At 39.7% G+C, this 23,788-nt stretch overlaps 1 protein-coding gene across 1 annotated transcript; it reads right to left on the reverse strand.

Annotated features, from left to right (window-relative positions):
* Positions 1-22,602, reverse strand: pkd1b (polycystic kidney disease 1b; the record flags this gene model as incomplete). Its single annotated transcript, XM_079476903.1, has 38 exons — positions 1-720; positions 1,096-1,410; positions 2,036-2,170; positions 2,412-2,699; positions 2,878-3,049; positions 3,272-3,391; positions 4,085-4,223; positions 4,335-4,447; positions 4,652-4,806; positions 5,666-5,863; positions 5,949-6,151; positions 6,252-6,418; positions 6,495-6,609; positions 6,724-6,875; positions 7,251-7,315; positions 7,491-7,643; positions 8,155-8,278; positions 8,533-8,743; positions 8,833-8,976; positions 9,057-9,224; positions 9,311-9,506; positions 10,144-10,393; positions 10,514-10,661; positions 11,225-11,830; positions 11,929-12,073; positions 12,465-12,599; positions 13,206-13,350; positions 13,459-13,687; positions 13,778-14,060; positions 14,912-15,049; positions 15,451-17,640; positions 18,859-19,091; positions 19,428-19,564; positions 19,690-19,865; positions 20,002-20,133; positions 20,316-21,041; positions 22,104-22,369; positions 22,458-22,602. 38 exons carry the CDS (start codon positions 22,600-22,602, stop codon positions 1-3), a joined length of 10,137 nt encoding a protein of 3,378 aa, XP_079333029.1.
* Positions 22,603-23,788: the final 1,186 nt, after the last annotated feature.

The following is a 23,788-nucleotide window of genomic DNA, read 5'->3' on the forward strand; positions in this document are numbered from 1 at the left end:
TTATTCAGTATGCCAAGCCTGTCTCTTAATAGGCACGCCATGCTGCACAAGTTCCCTGTCTCCCTCTTCACTGCGGGGTCTTACTGGCAAGATCACAACCCTCTGAGATCCAGGCAACCTTTGTGCCGTGTCGGCGGAATGACATGTCATCGAATTCCAGGCTCTACGTCTCGGAGCTCCCACGATTCCAGAGTTTGCGCTGTCTTTTCTTCCATCCAGCGCTGAAAGAATTCGCTTACTGAAAGGAAAGCTCGGACCCAAGAAGGAAGATTCTGATTGGGTACCACGTCGGCGTGGAAGGCCTTTGGAGGTGCCTTGAAGAGAAGATGGACTGGAATTAGATTCCAAGAAAGCAGCAGATGGGGTTTGAGCGTGTAGTGGCAGCTTTGGAGTTGGGGTGCGTCCCTTGGTGGTTACTTGTTGAGAATGTTTTCTTTGGGAAAATCTTTTCTGGGCTTCTTCGAGTTGCAGCTCAAATTTATATACTTCCTCAGTCACCTGGTTGACGCGGTCGAAACAAGCTAAAAGGCTATCGACAACAGGCACCAGGCGGTCCACGTTTAAGTCCAAACTGCCTGAATTGACAGTGATGTCAGAGGCTATGGATGCAGGTGATGCCTGGCGGGGTCCCATAGGACTGGTGAAGTTGGAGGCTTGAGAGTCCTGAGAAGATCTGGAGGGAGGAGGAACCATTCCCTCAAACTTGACTCTGTGCCTAAACTATAAAACACACAAAATTAACTTTTTATCAGAACTTTATTTTACATTTTTATCATCAAATTGATGTCCATTCAGCACTTACAATTATACTCTTTTTATTTTCAGAATTAATTATTTTAAGTCCCGCACCTACAGCTCAAATACTCATTATTTTATTGCATTTTATAACATAATTTCTATTCAATACAAATCCAAAACAAAATCCTTCCTAGAAAGTATACCCTCAAACCTGCTTAAGCACCCATTCTAGTCTGTTTATTCCTAGTTGGGAATCAGTGTTCTGAATAAATCTTGTTTATGGCCTTTAATGTTGATTGATGATTTATTTCATACATTGGATAAATAATCTGTAATAGTCAGACATGGTATTTGTACCTCTTTGGTTTTGCTGAGGCCCATCCATAGCTTTAGACGTTTAATGAGAAACTGTACCATCTCATAGTCCTGTGGCTCGATGGGCGGCCTGTTGATGTCTGCCTGTACCATTCGGTACGTTTGAATCAATAAAGCAGCACACAGACGCCCAACTACCCAGAAAGCAATGCCTACGGCACACAGGCAGTAGAGCGGGCCCACCACTGGATGTTCCTCAAAAAGTCGATGCAGGCTGTTGTGTCCCCTTAACAAACATAGCAGAGAGTAACTCGCCTGACCCAATGTCCTAAAGCCCTCCACTGAACTGGAAAAAAGCTGAAAGAGAGAGAGATGCATGTGCTCCCTTTATGATGAGATCATACTGTATGTTGTATTGTAATGACCATATAGTTTTAATTTACAATACCCGTCAAAAGTTTTACAACAGATACACACATTGTCATTCGTATTTTGTCACATTTTAGATTTTTTTTTAAACTAATCTAAACTGGAATAATACAAAGGCAACTATGAGAATTATGTTGGGATTAAACAATCCGAACAACAGATGAAACTTATATTTAAAACATATATTTTAGCATCTTCTGTGTAGTTTTAGGGGTTTCTAGGTGCTTTTTAAAACAATATTCAAGGAGTTTCATCTTTTACTCTGATTGGCCACTTTTTCTTCATTATTCAGTCAAATTCATTCATTTTAAAGACATTTTTAAATAAAAAGTATGAAATACAAATTTTACATTTAATAAAATTTTTGGTGCAATGAAAAAATATTCTTATCACTTTTTTTTTTCGGTCAACTTAACCAATTTAAGACATTTAAGCATACACCTTCACCTTTTTAACCCATTTCACAAAAAGAAAATGACTCAAGTGTTCTAAAACATTTGACCGGTAGTTTATACACTATTAATGTAATGGAAATAGTGGAAAAACACTATACCAAAATGCCTGTATGAGAGAAGAGAAGTAACAGGAGCAGCAGCAGAAGGACTACGGTACAGATCTGAGGGAATACTTGTCGAATAACCCGTCCCAACACCAGCCATCTTCTGACAAACCTCAAGACCCCCACCATCTGTAAAACAGCACCTCTCAATGGAAGAATGCTTGTAACTAAACAGTCCTTGGCCACCATTGACTCCCATAGGACTCCCATCATTTTTCCTATGGGAGTCAAAGGTGGTCAAGAACTGTGCATTTTTTCAAATACCTTTCTCTGTGTTCTGTCCTTTTAACAGTATTCTGTGCACTTTTCTTTGTTTCCTACAAGACGTTCACATCTATTTTTAGAATCATGCTTATTTTAGGACCAATACCTTCAAAACCAAGAGGGTTAGTAAAACAGCTGAGAGCTGACTGGATTTTCTGGCCAGTGAAGCAGCACTCTGGAAGTCTGTAAAGGAGTCGGGCTGCAAGCGGTGTCTGGAGAGACAAGATTCTGCCGTGGAGAGGAAACACAGTCGAAGGACAGCTGACACTATTGTCAGAAAGGCTAACAGAAGCTGAAACCAGCAGCAGGTCTGTCTCAGGTAATGATGTGGCTTCCTCATCAAAGTCCATATTTCAGCACTCAGAAAACACAGGCCAAACAACAGAAGCAGAACCTAGGAAAGATCGTAGCATTGTAGCGTGTGACCCATAAAATGTAAGCAATGTATTAAAGTAAAAAAAGGTGTAAGCCATCATTAAAATGATCACATTTAACCAACAGTTTGCAATAGAAACAAGACATTGTTATCATAAGACAATTTGTGTTTTAGTGCACAAAAAGCGTGCCAGTACCGTTAATGTGGCGTGCAAGCCTTCACCAGAAAACGGAGTTACGTGAAAAGGCTGGATGGAGATGAAAGCAAAGATTCGGCCTGTCTGCTTCTGATCCAGAAGAATAGAGATGGGTGCCAGGATACTTGTCTCTTTGTGATACTGAGTGAACTCAATCAACACCGCCTGCGTCCTGTTCCACAAAACAAATCACATTTATTCCAAAACCAGGATTCAGCTGATGTGATTTTTTATGGAGGTGAGCAAGATCACATATTCAATAACTGACGCTGTGAGCTTGTGACTTATTCCTGGCATTATAAAAATGCAGTGGAGTACAAGACTGGAAATGTTTGGAATAGCCGTGGTATTTCATTCTGCATTGATAGCTTGCGTGTAATGACATCATGCTCACCCTGTTGTCATCCAGTTCGATATCTGCAGTTCCGACAGGACCCGACGTGCAGATTCACTGCTGTTTCCAAGAAATACTTTTTCTCTCTGATCAGACGCGCATAAGACGTCCTTAGATGACCTTTTCAGAAACGTTGTAGCAAAAATATTAAACGGTATTAAAGGGATAGTTCACCCAAAAATGAAAATTGTTTTCATTTCTTCCAAAACTGTGTAAATGTCTTTGTTCTGATCAACACAGAGAAAGATATTTGGAAGAATGCTCGTAACCAAACAGTTCTTGGCCTACATTGACTACCATAGTAGGAAAAATGGCAATGTAGTCAAAAGTGCCCAGTACTGTTTGCTTTTCTACATTCTTCAAAATATCTTATTCTGTGTTCAACAGAACAAAGACATTTATAAAGTAATTTTTCCTACTATGGTGGTCAATGGTGGCCATGAACTGCTTGGTAACAAGCACTCTTCCAAATATCTTTCTCTGTGTTCATCAGAATGTATACAGATTTGGAACAACTTGAGGGTGAGTAAATGAAAGCAGAATTTTTATTTTTGGGTGAACTGTTCCTTTAAGAAAATTGTAAAGACATCACGACTACCAAGCTCTTCTAGTCCGGAAATGACAAACAAATGGAATCATAGAGCCACAATGATTTAAAATCACAGCTGACCAAAAATATGAAGTAAGCCTGAATGGCATAGTCTATATATACCGACTATAAGTAAAGCATGTCCACAAAACAGATCAATAGAATAGATCTTCTCTTTAGTTACACATTGACAGGTTCTCTGTTTCTCGCCTGTTATCTCTCACCGAGTTAATAGAGCTGGAGTGTTCCTGATGGATTCTGAAGATCTCTGGTGTCCAGGGTTGGCATGGGATGAAAAGTGAGAAGCCAGCATCAAAGGAAGTCGACCAGATTGGAACAGATCTCTGATGTTTTGACTGCAGACTTTGAGAAAACGAAAAAGATTCAGCTTTTCGGGACAAACAAAAAAGCACAGACAACTCCAAACAACTTCACATTTTTAGCTATGTTAATGAAACTCAAGTAAATCCTTACAGTCCTGAGAATGAACTTTCTGAAGACGTGGCAGACCGATCAAAGAAAGAGAAGGGTTTTTATACAAATGCGATGTTAATTTCTTGTCAATCCACTGCTCAGCATTCATCCATCTAAAAGGAAATAATACAAATTCTTGGAATACTTTAGCAATGTAATATATTTCAAATTGATTAATCTATTATATGCATCATTGTTGTATTTTACATACATTATAAGACATATTGAAAAAGCCATGATTTTGTAGTATGAGACATACCGTACACATACAGTATATGTGGATTAATAGTGAATGTATAAAAGCGGGATGGATTTACCCTGATAGTGCAGTGAGAGCGGGCTGCTCTGGTGAAGCAGTGATCAGCGTGTGTTTAATGGCTGAGTGAAGCAGTCTGCTGCTGGTCTCCTGCACATTTTCCTGGTAGTTCACCATAAGAACCACTAACAGGAACAGCATGTTGACTAAGCAATTCTGAGTATCAAGATAAAGCATAAGAACAGACCATTAGAATAAAAAATGAACAGGGGCATAGAAGAAAAACCCTGCTGTTATCTGTTTCTGAGGAATAAACGAGGGCTGGATGAATTCTGGGAAAGTGTCAGAAATGTTTTTATTTGATTTATTTCATATTTAGTTCCTAGAAATGGATTATCAGGATCATTTCTACTTTTTCTGACCATATTGGACCACCATTTATGTTGTATTGACTTTTGTAATTTAAATAAAATCTGAATAATTGAAAAATCACCCAAAAATAAAACCCTCGAGTTGTTCCAAATCTTTATATATTTCTTTGTTCTGATAAAAACAGAGAAAGATATTTTGAAGAATGCTTGCAACCAAACAGTTCTTGGCCACCATTGACTTCTATAGTAGGAAAAATTACAATGACAGTCAAAAGTGCACCAGAACTGTTTGCCCTCATCTTCTTATGTGTTCAACAGAAGAAATAATTACAAATGTTTTTTTTCTACTATAGTAGTCAATGGTGGAAAAGAACTGTTCAGCTACAAACATTTTTCCAAATATCTTAATAATTCATACAGATTTGAAACAACTTGAGTAAAATATGTTCTGTAAAGAAAGACAGGTGAACTGTTCCTTTAAGTGCAAAGTTAAACTTTTGACTGTTCACTGTATGTCTTTTAGCTTCTTTTTTAGGACACTTAATAGACATTTTTTTTCTGAATAAATTGAATGGAATAATTAAAACAATTGCAGAAGATATCCTTTTACAGCCCCAACATCCAGGCCATTTTTTGTCACATTCTGTGGCATTTTGACACTGTGCCCTGGTTCATTTCTTTAAAAAGCCCTGATCTGTGCTCACCCTCATTAAAACTCTCAGCTTTTTCAATTTCCTTGCTTCCTCTTTCGCCTGCAGGAGGCCGTATCCAGAGGGAGGGTGCACCTTATCACCTACATCATCTTCAGTCCTTCTCACTTCTGTCTCTTGAGCCAAACGCTCTTCCACCTCAGGGTCCACTGGTCTCACCACAGCAGCCAGATATAGTGCCTGAACACATATCTTTAGACAAAAAAACTTGTTTTGATACACCATTTTTGTCTTTTATCCGATCTTTCCACAGAACTGAAATTGACTGATAACTCACTGCAAATGGTTCCAACAGCAGGGAGGAAGTGAGGAAGGCGGACAGGGCCGATACAAGCCACATGAGAACCACAGAGCTGGAAAACCTGCTTCCATACAGTCCCACCAGAGCCAAGCATGTTCCCAGCAGAACAGCCACCAGGAGATGAACAACACGCAGAACCCAGGCCGGAAGACTCGAGGCATGGACACCACGAACAACACCTGAACAAACCCAGTCAAAAGATCACCTACTGCTAATTTCACATACAGTATGTCAGAAAATCTCAAAATCATCAGGGACATGTGTGTGGTTTCCACTCACCGATGCGTGTGTTGGACGTGGTGCTTATAGAGTCAGGTGGGAGGCTTGGAAGGAATGTACTGGCCTCACTGAGAACTGAGAGAGTGGAGCAGGACTTGTGGAAGTCAGTTTCATAGGTAGGATTATCCAGGCTCACATCAGACCAATCACTACACAAGCTGTCCTGACTGGAGAAGATGATAAAGACAAGTGTGACCTCCCATCCAGGTAAACTATAAGACACAGCCTGAACACAGCACTCACTCTTCCGACAGGGTGCTCTCATTGGGCGTAAAATGGCCGCTGTCAGATACTGCTGGTTCTGAGGAGAGAGTGTTAGTGGGATCCATGTCTCCAGATAGAGACCTAAGATCTTCCTCTAAAAAACAAATGTCCCATATTTAGTAAGATTCTGAAGATTTGTGTTGTTTGACAACACATTAATATTGTAAAGTACAATTCTAACCAAACAGATGAGGTTGTTTCTTTAAACCTGGAGACTTGGTTGGTTCCAAAGTGTCATGGTCAGAGGTTGGAGTAGACAAATGTAGCTGTAGGAGGGCTTTTTTTCTCTTCAGGAGGTTAGTAGTTCCTGGCAACTCAGACAGGCCAAAGATACTGTCACATGATGCCCAGTGATCCAATCTGTGACAAGTTTTAAATGATTATTAAATTAAAATATATATTTTGATACAGACTGTATCAATATAATTTACGAAGAGAGTCCACCCGAAAATAAAAATGATCTCATTTATTGTTGAAGAATGACTGTGGAACACAAATGAAGAAGATGTTTTGAGTAATATCTGAGAGGTTTTGTGTCCATATACAATGGAAGTCAATTAGGTCCAATGTTGTTGGGATACCAACAATCTTCAAAATATGTTCTTGTGTTGCGCTACAGATTAAAGTCATACAGGTTTGGAATGACATGAGGGATGAGTAAAGAATGACAGAATGTTGGTTTTTGGGTGAACTGTCCCTTTAAATACTGTAACAGCAGAGTAGACATCTTAGTACCGGTCATCGCTGTGATCTGAATCTTTCCAAAACTCCGAATCTAGATTCTTGCTCTGCAAAGAGTTCTTAAGGGAACAAATTAACAGTGATGCCATTTATTATATTTCAACAGAATTACAATCTTTGTTCCATGAAGAGATGAATGTTTGGAACACCATATGGTTGAGTAAACTGTAACATAAATGTGATTTTGAGAGGAACTATTCCTTCAAAAGTGGAGAGTGAATGACTTTCTCTCACAGTGAAAGGAGACGGTCCATCATATATGGAGGAGTCAGGGCCAGTGGGCAGTGACAGAAAAGAGGAGCAGGAGAAATTGGGGCCATTGAGGAATACATCCATCTCCACGGTGTGAGACACAGGTGATGGAGGCCGAGACAACTCCAATGTTACCTGGAACACAATCCATCAATTGGTTATTAATATCTCATGTTGCCTCCATGAGCATCAATAACTGCTTAAAGCTTTTTGAGAAAGTTTTGGACCTGTCCCTGCTTTGTTTTAAAGGAATAGTTCACCCCAAAAAAGAAAACCATTTATTCACCCTCATGTGATGACTCTTTCTTCTCTTGAACACAAAAGAGGATATTTTGAGAAACGTCTCAGTGGTTTTGTGTTCATACAATGGAAGTCAATGGGGTTCAATGTTGTTAGGTTACCAACATTTCTTTCCTGTTTTGCAGAATAAAGTCATACAGGTTTGGGATAACATGAGGGTGAGTAAATGATTTTGGGTGAACTATCCCTAGTGAATTACGGTTAATTATGGTAAATTATGGTATTGTATTTTGCTAAATAAATGCTAATATATGTTTTTAAATAACATCATCATGGCGATACTAAATAAAAAAGACGATAATATTTATTATAAGGGGTGGTGAGATTTGAGCACAATTGTACACACCTTGCTTTTGGTTTTTTGAAACAGCAACCTGAGAACGGTTTGTAGAGGAAACATTAAAGCCGCGACCGTCATTCCAACCAGAATAGTCTCTGCATTCATCAACATATGTGTAGAGACTGGGCCACTACAGTCAAAACATATAAACAACCATTTTCATTCATCTCAAATCAGAAAAAAAATATTCTTCTTGAGGATTAGTGACAAATAATATCTTTTTTTTACATGAAGCAATAACACAGACTTGTAGTTTGGTTGAAAAACAGAAACTGCTTTATTCTACAAGATGTAATTACAGTATCTGTGACTCTGTCAGTACCCAAGTATCTGTAATTTAAGCTCAATATGTTATCCATTCCCTTTGAAGTTCAAATCAATTACCTGCTACCCTTTCTGCCCACTGCTCCATACCACACTGCCCCAGCTGCCAGGTACAGATGTAATAAGAGGCAGCAGCATGTGACCCTCTGTGCTCGGCTAAAGCTGCTGTGGGCCGGCCGTTCCCATAATGAGATCCACAGATGGTGCTCTCGAAGCCCGAACAGCAAATGGGCTTGTAGGACCCTCCTAAACTGCTGCAGCTCCTGAGGACCTACATGAAAGACAAGAGTGTGGAATAAACAAACATGGGAAGCAATCTTTAAAATTCGGTATGCAGAATTGACTATGATGAATACGTACAAGAAGCTAAAACAACTTTCTCCACCCTTCCAGAGTTCCTCTCATTCTCCACAGATAGCCAGTCCTCCACGAGGAAGAAGAACATGTTTTCTGTCTGTAAATTCCAGACTATGACATGTTGCAGGTACCAGGATGGGTCCAAACCTAAAAAACAGATACGGTATATTTTCTGTATATTCTTCAATTGAAGAATCGCTTTTTAAGGACGCCGTGTAATCACTCACCTGTGTTATCATGCCAGATGCGTATTTTCCAGATCTCTCCAAGATTGGCATCCGTTTCAATTTGGAAGTCATCCAGTCTGTTCCTCTGGAAAGCTCCTTCTCTGTGGAGGTGATGTGAACCACTTTTATTCAGTCCGTGCAGGCTAATGCCAACATGAGCAGTGGTACCTGAAGAAGTCGGGTGTCTCATTACATGGTATGTTCAGTTTTAATGAGTTGCATTAATCATTTTAGAGGACGGGAATTCCACTCACCAGACCCTCTTTTCCAGCCTGTTTTGATCAGAATCCGATACTGGTAGCTGCCTTTTTGGCCACATAGTGGCACACAAGACAGGCGCAAACTTTCCAAGTGATCCAGTTTGTGGGCGATAAGACCAACCAGCAGATGAATCAGTAGCAAGACTCCACAAACTATTCCCACCATCACGTTTTTCACCGGCTCCTCTGACTAGTGACATGGAAAATGTTCATCATTATGTGTTTCATTTCAATAAGCTGTCTTGACTAGTGTACTACTAAAATATTTTCTACATACTGTACATTTCACTTAACGGTGTCCATTTAATTTCAGCGCCATGAGCGGCACCAAACTAAATTGCACAGATAACTCCTAACGCATCACCCCCATGTCTTCAATTGCTTGGATGAACAGGTAGCCCCCGACACAAGGAGGACACTATGGTCAGCCTATTTGTCCCATAGGTCAGTGGTTCTCAAATGTTTTCACTGTAAGCCCCCCCCCCCCCCCCTCTGTGTAGGATAGATAGCTTTGTGGCCCCCTAAATTAAGACTTTAACTTAGAATTTAAATGAAAGCAAAGACGTATTCATGTATGTAAGGCTGGAACCTCAATTCGTTTGGTTAGTAGTCTTATTGTTCTGATGTTTTATATGATCAATTTTACAAAATGCCACAAAAAATCAGGGGCCCCCAGTTTGAGAACCACTGCCATAAATTATACATCAAGGCTCTGCATTTTTAAAGCACTCTGTTTGTCCGATCATACAAAGATGTGGAAAATGTGTGAGACTTTTTTGCAATAATGGCACAGAAATGACATATTTTGTCTTGAAACAGACACATACAGGTGGCAGCAACAGAAGTGTCTCTGGATGAACGAAGAGACTTGCTCCAAACATGGTGAGATGCTGGGTGAGGCAGCGGGCAACGTGAGGGCTGCTATTACTCATGGGTCTCAAACCCTTGGTGCTCCAGCGCTTCTCATCCACACTGAAGAACCGACACAAAGCGCTGAACACGAGCGCAGAGATGGACACATCTGTATCAATGCTGCTTTTCAGGTTCACAAACAGATCTTTAGCAGAACCGTTGAAACTGTGAAAATTATAAGCAAAAGTTTATTCACTAACAATTTATTCACACTGACACAATATTCATGAGACAAAAGCGTGTTTACGGCACTCTCTAATAAATGTAAAAACAGAAAGAGCTCACAGTGGTGTGAGAAAGATGGTGTGCTCCAATGGTGAAGTCTCAGATGAGAGAGAAATAGTGACGGCTTTAGAATGAACATGATGAGATGAATGATCTGATTGGTGAGAGACAGATATCCAGACTAGTCCAGAGGTCGTCTTGCTAGGTCCTGCTTAACAACACAAGGTTACACTTTAAAAGAAAGGTACTTCACAGAAATGTCACAGAAGAACCATTTTGGTTCCCTGCTCTCCATCAAGGATGCATTGCTTATTCTGGAAAAGTGAATTTGGATTTATGTGAATTTAGATTTTTTTTATCTTTATTTACTGAAGGACATAGCATGGAATAATAAAATATGGCGAGATTGAATTTTATGTCGGCATAAAAGCGGGAAACCTCTCATTTATGAAGTAATAAAAGTTAAAATATTACTGCCTTATTAAAGTCTAACACCATGTCCTAACCAAACACCAAAAGCGTCCGGTGAGGCATCACTAAAGTCATAAGAACAGGATGCATCTCTATACATGTGGACTCTTCAGCTGCAGCTCGAGAGGGTGCGTGGACGGACAAAAACAGTTTGGATGTGTTTTGTGATTGATTGTCGCGTCCGGCCCAATTTTTTTCAGGTTCAGTATGGATAAACAAATTGCTTATCGCAGGAATCGCAGGAATTCGCGTTTGGTTAGGATCCGGTGTAAGATAAGATGTATGGCTGGTGTACCTCACCTGGTATGAGACTGAAGTTAAGTGAAACATAGACGCCAGCCTGAGGGTCTGTTTCCACGGCTTTGACTGTAAAATTTACACTCCCTTTAGTAGGCAGAATAAACTTTTTCCCAAGCAACCTCTCATCCTCCGTCTCACTTCGTTTTTTGTGCAAGGTAAATTGTATCGCAGTGTCTGAAGTCAGATTGGCAATCGGGATGGGCTGACCCTGTGCTGTAGCAAACTCCATGGCTGCAAGCGTAGTAGATATAGGCAGTTCTGCATCTGGAATGAATGGGTTTTCATCAGCTGCCATTTCCAGAAAGATCTGCAAAACTTCCTGGTTTTTTTCCTTCAGCTGAGAGCTCAGAGCTAATGGGACGTAAAACTGGCAGCGGCTGAAGGGATCAGTGCAGAGCAGATCTTTAGTAGGGTCACCCCGTATGCCCACTGCCCTGATCTTGGGAACGGCTAGGGAGAGAGCCTCCTCACCATGTATCCGCGACATCATTAATGAACGCATGAGCTCTGAAATCTGACTTAGCGCCGTTGCGTCCGTCTCTGATGTATGCCATTGCTTGAAGGCAGAATGACTTCTGTGGCTCTGATCAGCAGTCAGTGTGCTACCTGCAAGGATGGTATAGCCGTGGTTAGTTTACAACTTCAGACTGAACCTCTTAATATCGCTCTGAATGCGAAATCTGCGGAAGGCTGAACGCATTTACTTAAAACGCTCAGAATGTTCCTGCCGGTGTCTGTGGGGTCGATGTCACTCTGTCCTGTTTGTTCTCTCATCACTTTGATCATCTTCTCTGTGACTTTCAGAACCTGCGCGTGGCAGCTCTCGCACCGCGCTTCAGAGGGAATTGCCTGCAGACAAAAAAGCAAATTCCATTTTTCCTACTACTTAAAAAAAATGTGTACTTTTATTATCATCAGTATCAAGCAACATCACATGTGACAATAATTTGTTCTGAGGTAGCACGGATTTCTTCTAGATTCCCTCTACACCTCATTATGTTCAGTCCCACTGAGTGTTTTCACAGCGTGTTTTCACAGCATGAAGTCTATATTCAGTGATGAGCCCTTGACTCCCATGTCACATTGTATGATAGCGCCGTGCTGGATCTATAGGAAGCTGTTGACGTGCTTTGCGTTTAGCTCTTATTTATGCTGAAGGTGGAGGCACGGGGGCTGCCGTGTTTCACTTTGGGCCGTATGTGCTGTCTCTTTCCATGAGCTTTGAAGGTCGAAGACTTACTGTGGATTGAGCCAGGGCTGAGCTGATCTGAGCTGCATCTTGGATGGAAGAGACCGGCAGAGACGCCAGGGCCCGAGTCACATTTCCTCGCATCTGAATCTTGTCCTCCAGCTCTTGAGCGCTAACGGTTTTAAGCTGCTGATAATGAAAACGCAAAAATTGAGGACAACAGGAATGTTCTGGGTTCAGTGCAAGTTGACATGAAACAACAGCGTTTGAAAAGTTGTGGTAACAAGGCATTTATAGTTAAAGGGATTAGGCAATAACATCTTTTTTACTAACATTTTTACCAACAAGGCTCACATTTAAAAACACAGGCGCAATATCTCATTCCCATAATGACTAATCTACCAAGAGCAGTGCAAATTTAAAGGGCTTCAAACTTGCTTTTTGGGGTGTTAAATAAAGCCTATGACGAGCCCAAACCTTAGTAAATGGCGTTGCATGATTTATTTAAATACTCCAAATAAGTTTGGGTCTGAAAAGGAAACTCCTACAAATGGATTTGCGATAAGGTCAGTAACAAAAACAGCTGTATCCACGCTTTTTCATTGCTAATTTTTATTGCTTGTAAATACAGACAGCAGTTTTTTACTCCAAACGAGGCGTTTGCGCTGCTACAAGCTATTCGTAAATCTGGCCCATAGTAATAATATAGTTATTGTGAATGCGTAACACACCAAAACATTTGGTTGTAATTGACCGTAAGCTCAAATTGCATTTAATAAAGAATACAGTTACCTGGTTAAGTTGACTGGTCAGGGCAACAGAATACTGTATGATATCCTGCGGGTTGCCTTGTTGAAGTAAAGCCCTGAACTCAGATTGGCTCCTGTTCATCAACCATTCAGTTGAGTGACTTTCACAAAACAGCACTGTCAGGTTCCTGCAGAAGATGCCAAAAAAATACTTTGAAGCTGTGATGTGATAAGATTTTAACAAGCATCATGGAAGTGAAATATGTTTGTGCAGCCACTGATTAGCATTGACTAACTTTCTTACTGCGATGACAGAAGCCCCCATGTTGTCCTCAATCTTCACCAGCAGGTGAATAGCAGATCTGTTTTCCGTCTTGCTTGCACTACCCATTGGCACCAGGGAACCAAACATACTCTGAGTGCCTCTATAAAGGGTAAGCAAAGGACATAATGGTCCAAAATCTTCACACTGTGCCACCTGCAGTGAAAATATCAGCTGAGCTGACTCATCATCATCCATCCAACCTGCCATTGAGAAAAAAAGCAGGAAAGTATGTGTCAAATAAAAGAGCTGTTGCTTTGGTACAAAATAGCAATCTATTGAAACCACACTACCTGAGCAATTGTAAGAGGCCAAGGTTTCCAAGAAATGAAGCGAGTCATCTGGTGACAGAGTGCAAATACCCCCGTAGGGAGGGCGGTTGGGAATTAAGGTGATGCTTGCTGACCCCCAAAGCCCAGAGGAGGGTTCAGACACATTGAGAGTAAAAGCGTATTCATGACCCTCCATCAACACCCCTGGTCTAATGACAAGGTGTTTATAGTGTTTTCCTGTGGAGGTAGTGGCATCGTTCAGAAGCAGAGCTTCACCTCTCTGATTCTCTGCGACCCATGTGTACTGTAAAATGAAATGATTTAAAATTACTAGTGTTCTGTGTAACATTATGGGTTTGTTTGAAATGTGGGTCACTTTCAATGACTTTCTGTGACTTTCAAAGGTATAAGTTAGAGACCTAAACCTAAAAAGTATTTATTAAAAAAAGATATATATAAATATACTGTATATCATTGGTAAAAAGTTAAATGCTTATTTTCACATAATGTTCATAATCAACCTTGAGGGTGAAAATATGTCTTTTATGAGTTGTGATTGCCAATTTTCCTTTCTATTTTTCAACATAAATATTTATGGTTTTAATTAAATAACCATTTTAAATAAAAAAATTCCTTTCATAATGTTTCTTTCAAATAGTTTTCTACCCTGTTATGAAAATTATGAACATTATGCAACATTGTGTTTTCAGAACACATCTAACAGTTTTAAACCTTTCCTTCTTATTTTCAGGCAACAACCATTAAAAAAGAAATAATAAAACAACACTTTTAAGAAAAGGTGCTTCATCGTGTAACTTCTGAAGAATTTTCCTCTCTCACTAAAGGTTCTTATTGGTGAAAAAAGTCTCTTTAGATTATAAAAAAGTAAGAAAGACATGGTTCTATAAAGAACCTTTGTCTGAATGGTTCCTTGTGGAACAAAAAGAAAGTTCTTCTATGATATGGCTGTGAAGAATCTTTTAAACACCTTTAATTTTAAGAGTGTAATGAAAAAGGTTTCTTGCAATAATAGTAATAACAGCAAAAACATCAACAGGGTTAAAGAATTTAACATTCTTAAAAAATATTTAATGTGTTTAAAACTGGATCACAGTTTATCTAACTTGTCTTGTAGTAACCATTGGATTTGAATACCTGTACAGTGTCTTTACAGGAAGAACAATGGCCAGCCAAGACAACATTCCGGTTGGGACTCACATGGAACGAAAACAGAGAATTACAAGATGTGCACTCTACAGCCACAGGTAACACAGCGGTTTCGTACACTGTGACCTGAAACACAGATTTCAGAAGACTGTAAAAACCCAATATGGTTACAATGAATTATCAAATGGCTAAAAGCAAGGTTTGTAAAGCTTTTAGATTAAATAGTCCAAAGCAAGGTGAAGTAAAATAAGCACGCACTGTAAAATAAATAAAAGAAACACTCACTGTCTGTGATGCAGAAACAGGTTGCCGCGCATCTTTGTAAAGGGTGAGGGTGAAGTGATACACTATTCCTGGAAATAATGCACTTCTGGGAATAAGAAGAATACTGCCATTTTTTGAGATAGGTTGATGAAATGTGGAAAAGATTGAAGATGATGTTGTGGTGTTCTGAAAATACATAATCATTGAGTGTATAATATACAGTAATAAACTTATAAGAAGTATTTACTGTGTCTGTAATTCACCTGTATGGTGTTATCCCAATGAAATCGAAACAGGTTGTCATCCTCTTCTGAATCTGGATCATAAGACTCGGTGGCATCCAGTAACAGGTCTTTCTGACTTGACCAGATTCTGTGAGAACCACCTTTGATCAGAGGAACCAGTTGACTGTGGACTACTGTGATGTTTGTGGTTTTGTGGTGTTTTAGAGGAGTTCCCTGAAGTCTGGTGGTAAATGTCAGACAGTAGTTTCCTACTTTAAGACTGTGCTTTGGCAGAAAAAGAAGGGGTGTGGTTACATCGACCGAATCATTTACGGTTATCTTGACCATCGCTGAACAATCAGGGCCCTTGAAGATCTCCCACAGATATAATGCTTTACGTGTAATGCAACCTTTAAGGTCCACTCTTGCTTCAAATAGGCTTGATCTGGATTTAACTATGTGAGATATTTCTTCCACAAGGTAGACGTGAGGCTGTGTACATTCTAATTTTGTTACTTCAACTGTAATTTTCGTTGAGATCTGACTTATGTTATTGAAAGCTGTTAAATGCACCACAAATCGACCAGTTACCTTATATTTGTGGTCTTGTGTATTGGATACTGTAACCAGGGTTCCTCCACTGGGTTCACCAAAATCCCAAATGAATTTTAGGTCACTGCCTCCATCAGTGATAGCTACAAAATGTATTGGATAGTCTAAAAAAGCTCCACCATGGGAGCTAAGAAGCTTAACTTCCCTCACGTGCTTCTGGACTGTGGCTGTAATACTCAGGGACTGCGAGCAGAAGCCATTATCTGCTTTCAGTGTTATAGACAGGGATCCATTAGTAATAGGTGTCAAGTGAACATTTCTCCCGATTTCCTGTGAGGAAAAGACTCCATTTAATAGGAAAGTCCAGTGGTAATTGACTTGCGAGGTACTGTTTTCTACAGCTTGAAATGTAATGTTTTTTGATGCTTCAAGGACAGTGGAGCAACAGTTAATCAAATGCAAGTCTTTAATTTTTTCCACCACTTGTACAGTTACCGTTGCCGTTTGCTCGCTGACTTTATTTTTCGCTGTTGCTCTCACCAGGTGGTTTGCGACTGAAAGAGCTGAAGTGGTGAAATTCTGCTGAATGTCCATGCATAAACTTTCATTCACAAATTCCAATGTAAAGGAAACTTCACTTCCATGGGAGACCGATAGTATGAAGGTAACCAGATCATTCTCACAGACCACACTGTTGCTGACGCTTAGCAAAAGTCCTTGGATGGCGTCCTGAACCATAACAGTATATGAAACAATTTGCCAGCTAATGTCATTTGATGCATTAAGTGAAACATGGTGATCTGCAACATCCACAGAAGAATATCTGACCGTTTGGTTGTCAGATAGAAAAACAACAGTATTGTTGCTAAAGGTTATAGCCCACTCCCAGTGTAGCACATTTCCTGTCTTTGCAAAGCCTCGGAGAAACAGCAGGCTATGTGATGTCACAAAAAATGCTTTGGATTGTTCGTTGATCGTAAAGTCCACTTCAGAAATCCTTTCTTGAACATTGAGTAGCTTGGTTGCGTCAGCAGACCCGAACATATTCGAGACTGACACTTTAAGCTTGATCACACAAATAACATTGAAGGTACGCAGAATAAAGGGCACGTCTGATATTACAGGACTGTGCTCAGAGTTGAGAAACCACGAGTACTGAAGGTCTGTTCCAGATGCTACACTGACAGAAATCCTCACTGGCTTGTCTTTTGTTAAAACATTCAGTGGTGATGAAATGCTTACACCTGAAACAAACTCCACAGCTCTCAATGAAAGTTCACTATCTACCGATCCAATAACGTTGGCTACCAAGACTTTGACATGAATGTCACCGGGATTGTTAGTCAATAGCTCAAATTGTTTGCTATTGCTTACAGTTTTGTAAACACCACTTTGATGTGTTAGCCACTCATATGTTAAGTTAGAACCATGTGCTACAGATGCTGTTAATACAACAGTCTTATTGGTTAGGAAATATTTTGCAGACTGCAAGCCCTTGCATCGGATCTGAACTTCATGTATTCTCTCTATGACCTCAATATCAAATTTGGTTTCCAAAAGACTGACAAGATTTTGTACTGTGACTTGAACCTGAAATACCCCTGCTTTAGGAAATACATACAAAAACTCTGATGTTCCAAGTGTTGGAGGTAACAAAGAGTTCACAGTCCAGTGAAACTTAACATTGTCAATAATATCAGTCTGAGCTTTTATGAGTATCTCTGTTCCTGCCTCTGCAAATGGCCGACTGGTATTAACTGTAAGATATGTCAGTGGAGCCTGCACCTCTGCGTCCACAGAAACTGAATCTGAACTCACTGCATTCGAGGCAGTGACAGTCACGCGAAACCTCCCAGGAAAATGAAAAATGTGTGATTGATTTCGGCCTACGGTTTTTAACGTACCATCCCCAAAATCCCACTGAAAATCATCTATCCTGCCAGAAAACTCGGCCCAAAAGTGATAGGACTGATTTACAGTCAATGCAACATGATTACTTTCATATTCTATGGATAGATCAAATATGGGCCTTTGAACAAAGATTGTAATTTTTGCAGATTTATTGCTGACTTTGTTACCAGACAGGACTATCATTTCATAAAACCCATCTGCTGAAAAAACAAAGCAATGGTGTGACAAACCTATGACTTTGACATTACTAGAAAAGTTGTTGTTCCACCAAAACATATAATCCCCTACTTTGGGAGTCACAGATACATCAAAGCATATTTCCTCGCTCACGGCAACAGTACTTTTGGCTGACTGCAGTTCAACATCTGTTATTCGGCCTTCAACACATATGCTGGTTTGATAATAGACCGAACCCACTGGGCTACGAGCATTTACACCAACTGTAAAACTCCCTGAAATTAGAAAGGTATGAGTGACTGTGGCAGTTCCTTTAACAACAGACGTTGGCGTACCATCTCCGAAATCCCAGTTAAAAGACAACATAGGAATAAAGCCTTTTACCAAGACTTCAAAATCAATCTCAGTTTCACTCGCAATGCAGCCTGATGGCAAAATGTTACTTATAAATAACTTATAGACTTCCACATTGAGTGACTGCTGTTCCTTACTTACAGAATTATAAGCGGTAACATAAACCGTGTAATTTCCAGGAGACTTGTAAATGTAAGAGACTGAGCATTCAGAGTAATCTTTAAATACTGAACCATCTCCAAATTCAAAAGTCCATTTTAGACGTGTGCCTGAAGACACTTTGCCAATGATTTCAAAGATGCTGTTGAGTTCAATCGAACCAGTGTAATTAAGCCACAGACCAGAGACAGGCTCAACTATCTCCACATCTGTATAGTTACATAAGACGGACAGGGTATTGTTAGAACAGACGGTGACATTGTATGTATCTGGTCTTTTAAAAACATGGCTGACTTTACTGTTATATTCCTTAATTTCTTTATAGTCATCACCAAAACTCCAGAAGTTAAGCACTCCGTATGAAGAAGGCCATAGAGTGACATCAAACAAGATGGTGCGGTTGACTTGAGAGACATTGGGAGATGATGACACCAGCAATCTTGATAGTGGAGCTCTTGCTTTAACAAACACAGCCATTTCAACATGGTCATATTCGTTGTAAGCCTTTATTTTCAGCATGTAGTCACCTAAAATGTAAATGTGGTAGATAAATGTTACCCAAAGTTATGGAAATGTTATATTGTTAATATGCTTAAAGGTGATGAGTGTAATTTCTGCACCACTAAATAAAACTGCAGTAGTTATGAATAAAACATGTTAGGTTGCTCAAACAGATAACATATTACTGAAGTCTTTGCATTTCAGTTAAATTAACCAAGAATGGTTTAGTTTAAGCTTATTTGTTCTCATTCAACTGCTACAGGGATACAAATTAACATCAAAAGATTATACACATCACCTTGAAATAGCTACTGTATAGGGTCAGAGTTTACTTTTTTATATTTCTTCTATGCGACTTGTACCTTGGAAAGAATAGGCATGGTCTGCAGAGTCCTGGATATAGATGTGTTTGACAATTTGGTGTTCATAGCTGTCTTTCATCTGTGAGGCAGCTGAAACTGTGTGACTGACAGAAGTCGTATTATCACCAAAATCCCAACTGGAGAGATAAATCATTTCATAATTTAGCTCCATAAAGCATAATATTAAGCGTCAAATTCAATCTAATAACGTTAACTTAAATTCAAATGAATAATTAGAGATAATTCATTCAGAGATATTAACCTTATTGTAACACCTATAGAGATGTCAGCTTTAACTCGAATAGTGTAGACAGATGAGGTGTGTACAGCGATGGCCTCTGGCATGGAAATTACTGCCAGGTCAGCAAGTGGGGTCATTAGATCAGATGTAATCTTGACCTCAATTAACTGAGAGCTCACAGGGTTCCTTCCAATCAACTAGTCAAGTAAAAGCAGTACAGATTTGAGGAAATTGGGAAAAAATCATTTGTAACACCAAAAGGATCCAAAGACATTTTATGTAGCGATTTGGATTTTGCCTCCTGAGATATTTCATTAATATTAAGAGGTTTACCTTAAGGTTGTATTCTGCCGGTTTCTTAAAAACCACACTGTAAGAGTCTCCTGTGTGTGGAAACTGTGCCAAGTCATCAATAACCCACGAGAAGCTCACAGATGAGCCAGTGGCTACTGAAGCAGTAAACAGCTGTAGATGAAATTCATTAAATACTCAAAAATGATTTCAAATGTAATCGTGGCATTCTAGATGACATTCTAGAAACCTTTCCCACAAATACCATAAGCCGTCATATGCTAAAAGGTCAATGGCAAACTTCTGAGGTAAAATTACCTTGCAAAATGACAAAACTGTGTTGAAATTTGTTGTACCTGTGGAACGTCCACTAGAACTCTGCTGACGCCCTGAGGTTGGATGATCAGCCCAGTAACAGGAATATGACCTACAAGTCTCACGCTTAGAGTCTGGAAGTTGTTGCTGTTTGAAGCTGTGATGTTTAGCAGATGTTCCCCTTCATCCGAAAGCACCATGTACACGTGAGAGAACCATGTGTCTGGAGACCTCACGCATCCTACTTTAGTCTCAGGCATCTCAGCAGGGCAAAAGGAATGGAACACGACTTTATTCTTATAAACAGGGGCCGACCAGGAGCTGGTTGCGTTTTCTCCTGAAGTAACTTTGATGACAATAAGTGTTGGGGTGTTGATGGCAACATGCATTTGATTGTTTTCGTCAAGTTTTGGATGTAACAACTGTAACTTTGTGACAGGACTATGTGCTTTGTTCGGAACGTTGGTTTGTACAGTAGTCTGCATTGTGCTGGGTATTGTTGGAATGCCATAGTAAGACATAGAGTCCTCATAAATCACACGGATGTCACATACTACACCGTCTAGCCACTGGCCTTCTCCTGACTGGGCAGACAAAACCCCTTCGAACCAGCCTCCCCATTCAGGCCCATGGAGTGAGAGGTAACTCTGGCGCCAGGCCGAGCTGGTGCTAGCAACACAATTAAGAAATTCTCCTGCTCTTCTATTATGTTGCACTGCCAAAATGTCATCGGGATAGACTGTGATGTCTTTGTCTTGAGTTGTAACCTGCACAAATAAAGTTAGTTACAACTTATATAGTGGCATTGTTAAATATTATATAACAAGATACAGCAGGTGCACACTACATGTTTTTGTGGTCAGAAAGATGATGGTCGGTTAAAAGTATTGATGCTAGCTTAGTAGATTCTCTTTACAAGTTAATTTCTCATTTTTGCTTTTCCTGTCAAATTATCATTGTAAACATTAGCCCAAGGGCTTGTTTGGGTTTGTGCAATACCACATTCATTTTGTGTATAATTGGGGATGTCAGAACATACAGCACGTGGTCTCAAAAGAGACAATTGTGTGTGCTAATCGATACTAACATACAGTATATCATTCAGTGAGGACTCAAGGCCCAAACTAATTTGTAAATTAAGCCACCTTTTCCCAGCACAATGACAAGGTTATATGCTGAAAGAACCTCGTCCCAGGGCCCAGGACATTTCTGACGGTCGCCATGGCAATGGTTATGTGGACAGTTTTCCTGCATCCCAATTGGCATACTATCCATCCTAAATAGTATTTCAAATTAGAATTAGTAAATTTCAAATCATAGTATCAAAGATATTTGATACTATGATTTGGAATTTACGTACCATTAACAAGATGCGCCACTGCCATTACAATGAATGGTGAGGAATGTAACGCTCAATATGGTCAAGCTAGCGAAGGAAGTCCCGCCTTCAAGTAAAACGAGCCAATCGCCAATTAATGAAGACTGTTGATTCTCTGTGGTGGGGTTTTCGTGATACAGTAAACTGCTTATTAAAATAAAAAAACTATACTTTACTGAGTTTTAAATGTAAGTAAACATAAGAAATAATGAATAAATAAAAAGTTTTTGCTGTGCGCTATATTGTTCATAACAAAATCAGTACATACTTTTAGGGCATAGTGTAAGTAGGCAAATTGGGATGCAGTTTTTGATTTAAAAGACACTGTTTATTAATGTTGGACACTCTGTGCTTTCACCGAAACATTTCACTGGGGTCATATCATTTGGTCCAAACGATCAGAAACAATTACAAAGTCTACACCAGATTTAAGTCAAGTATTGCCACTTACACTGATATATGTGTGGTCCATGCTTGGTTCCAGTTTCAATGCCATGTCTGCCATCAAGTGAAAGTATGGTGATGTGGCAGGGTAGCGGGGTGGGAGTGGGAACAACCGGCCACTGTTAGAAGAGTGGTAAGGACTGCATGGACTGGTGACGGGTAGACAGATCTCCAGCAGATGACACCAGTACTGCCCACTGGCACAGGCACCAGTAGTGTTACACATAGGCATCAGAGTACAGCAGCTAAAAGCGTTCAGCAGAGAACTACAACCTAAGAGTCAGTGGGAGAGTAAATGAGGTTTGATGAAACACACTTTTTGATAAAATGACAAATTTTCAGCTGAAATGTCAGAACTCACCCGGTGGAACTAGGTGATGAGTTAAGCTGCAGTAGGGCCGTAAGATTTGCACTCTTGCAAAGGTCACCTGATCACTTGGCTGCGCCACCAAATCTAAAGATATAACTTGACCCTCATGACTGAACCAAAGACCTGGGAACAACATAATCTGTGTGCACACACACCTTTTGTTGAAATAAGTGATAAAATCAATCAGATAAGTTGTTTAACGGGCACCTATACCTAGTCAGTGTATGCAATTTAGAAAGTGTTTTCTTTTTATATTAGACACTTTATAAAAATTGTCCAAAACATTCCAGTAAAAAAACGTTAAACAAAATCAGACACATGATTATAAATATGCCGCTTAGGTCTGAAGTAGGCCTATTTGTCGCTTTGGAGTAGAAGTCCAATTTATTTGTTTACTTTTACCTCAACCCTGCGTTGTCCTGGGTCTGGTGGAGAAGGTAGCAGTTGAATCTGGGACACTGTGTAAATGGCTGACATTAGTGGTACACCTGTCACATAGCTCTCCAATGATGGCAATGACTCTATATAAAGAAAGTAACAATCATTTCTGTCAGTTAAGATCTCTGACACATGGCGTGAGTGGAGACTAAGTTGTAAATTAGTTTTTCTTCGTAATGTGCTTTGTCACCCCCTAGCTGCCTAAAGAAGACTAAACATAAAGATTGCAGTGCCCAAGGGAACATGTTTTCTATGTAGAAATATAAGTCATATCTGGTTCCCTTTAGTGAATTATGAATAATTTATCATTCATTGCCATTCACATATGCCCTCTCTCTTCAGTTTGCAAAGTTTAAGTAATTCAGTTGTCACAAGGCAAAAATCATAAGATAGAAATAAAATATCACTACTCTCATCTCTAGCCTTAAAGTGTTATTCATGTTTGTTCAGATTTTATGCAATGCCTAAGTTTATAAAAAAATACCCAACCTGAGATTAAGCACTACTAATAGTAGTGGAAAAGTCTACTAAAAGTAGGGGTCGATGTCCATCCTAATCAAATGTGTGTAAAACAATTTTAGCTCACCTGATATCTGTTTCTGACATATAATTAGATATCCGTCTTCACAATTTTTATTCATCCACTGTCCAGTGGCCAGAGCCATTGAAGTACACTGCTTTATTGCCCTGTCATCAGGCTGAAAGGTTATAGCATCCAAGTCATCAAACAAAGCCTGTGCCAATCCATTTCTCAGCCAGACCCAAATGGGGGCTTCCCTGGAATTTAAAGAGTGTAATAGCAAATAATGGATGAGCCCTGTTACAATGCCCTTTTTTTAGATTTTACTGAACATGTGTCTAACACACAATGTAGAATTTTTTTT

This window comes from Barbatula barbatula, assembly GCF_947034865.1.
Source record: "Barbatula barbatula genome assembly, chromosome: 16".
NCBI classification, from domain to species: domain Eukaryota; kingdom Metazoa; phylum Chordata; class Actinopteri; order Cypriniformes; family Nemacheilidae; genus Barbatula; species Barbatula barbatula.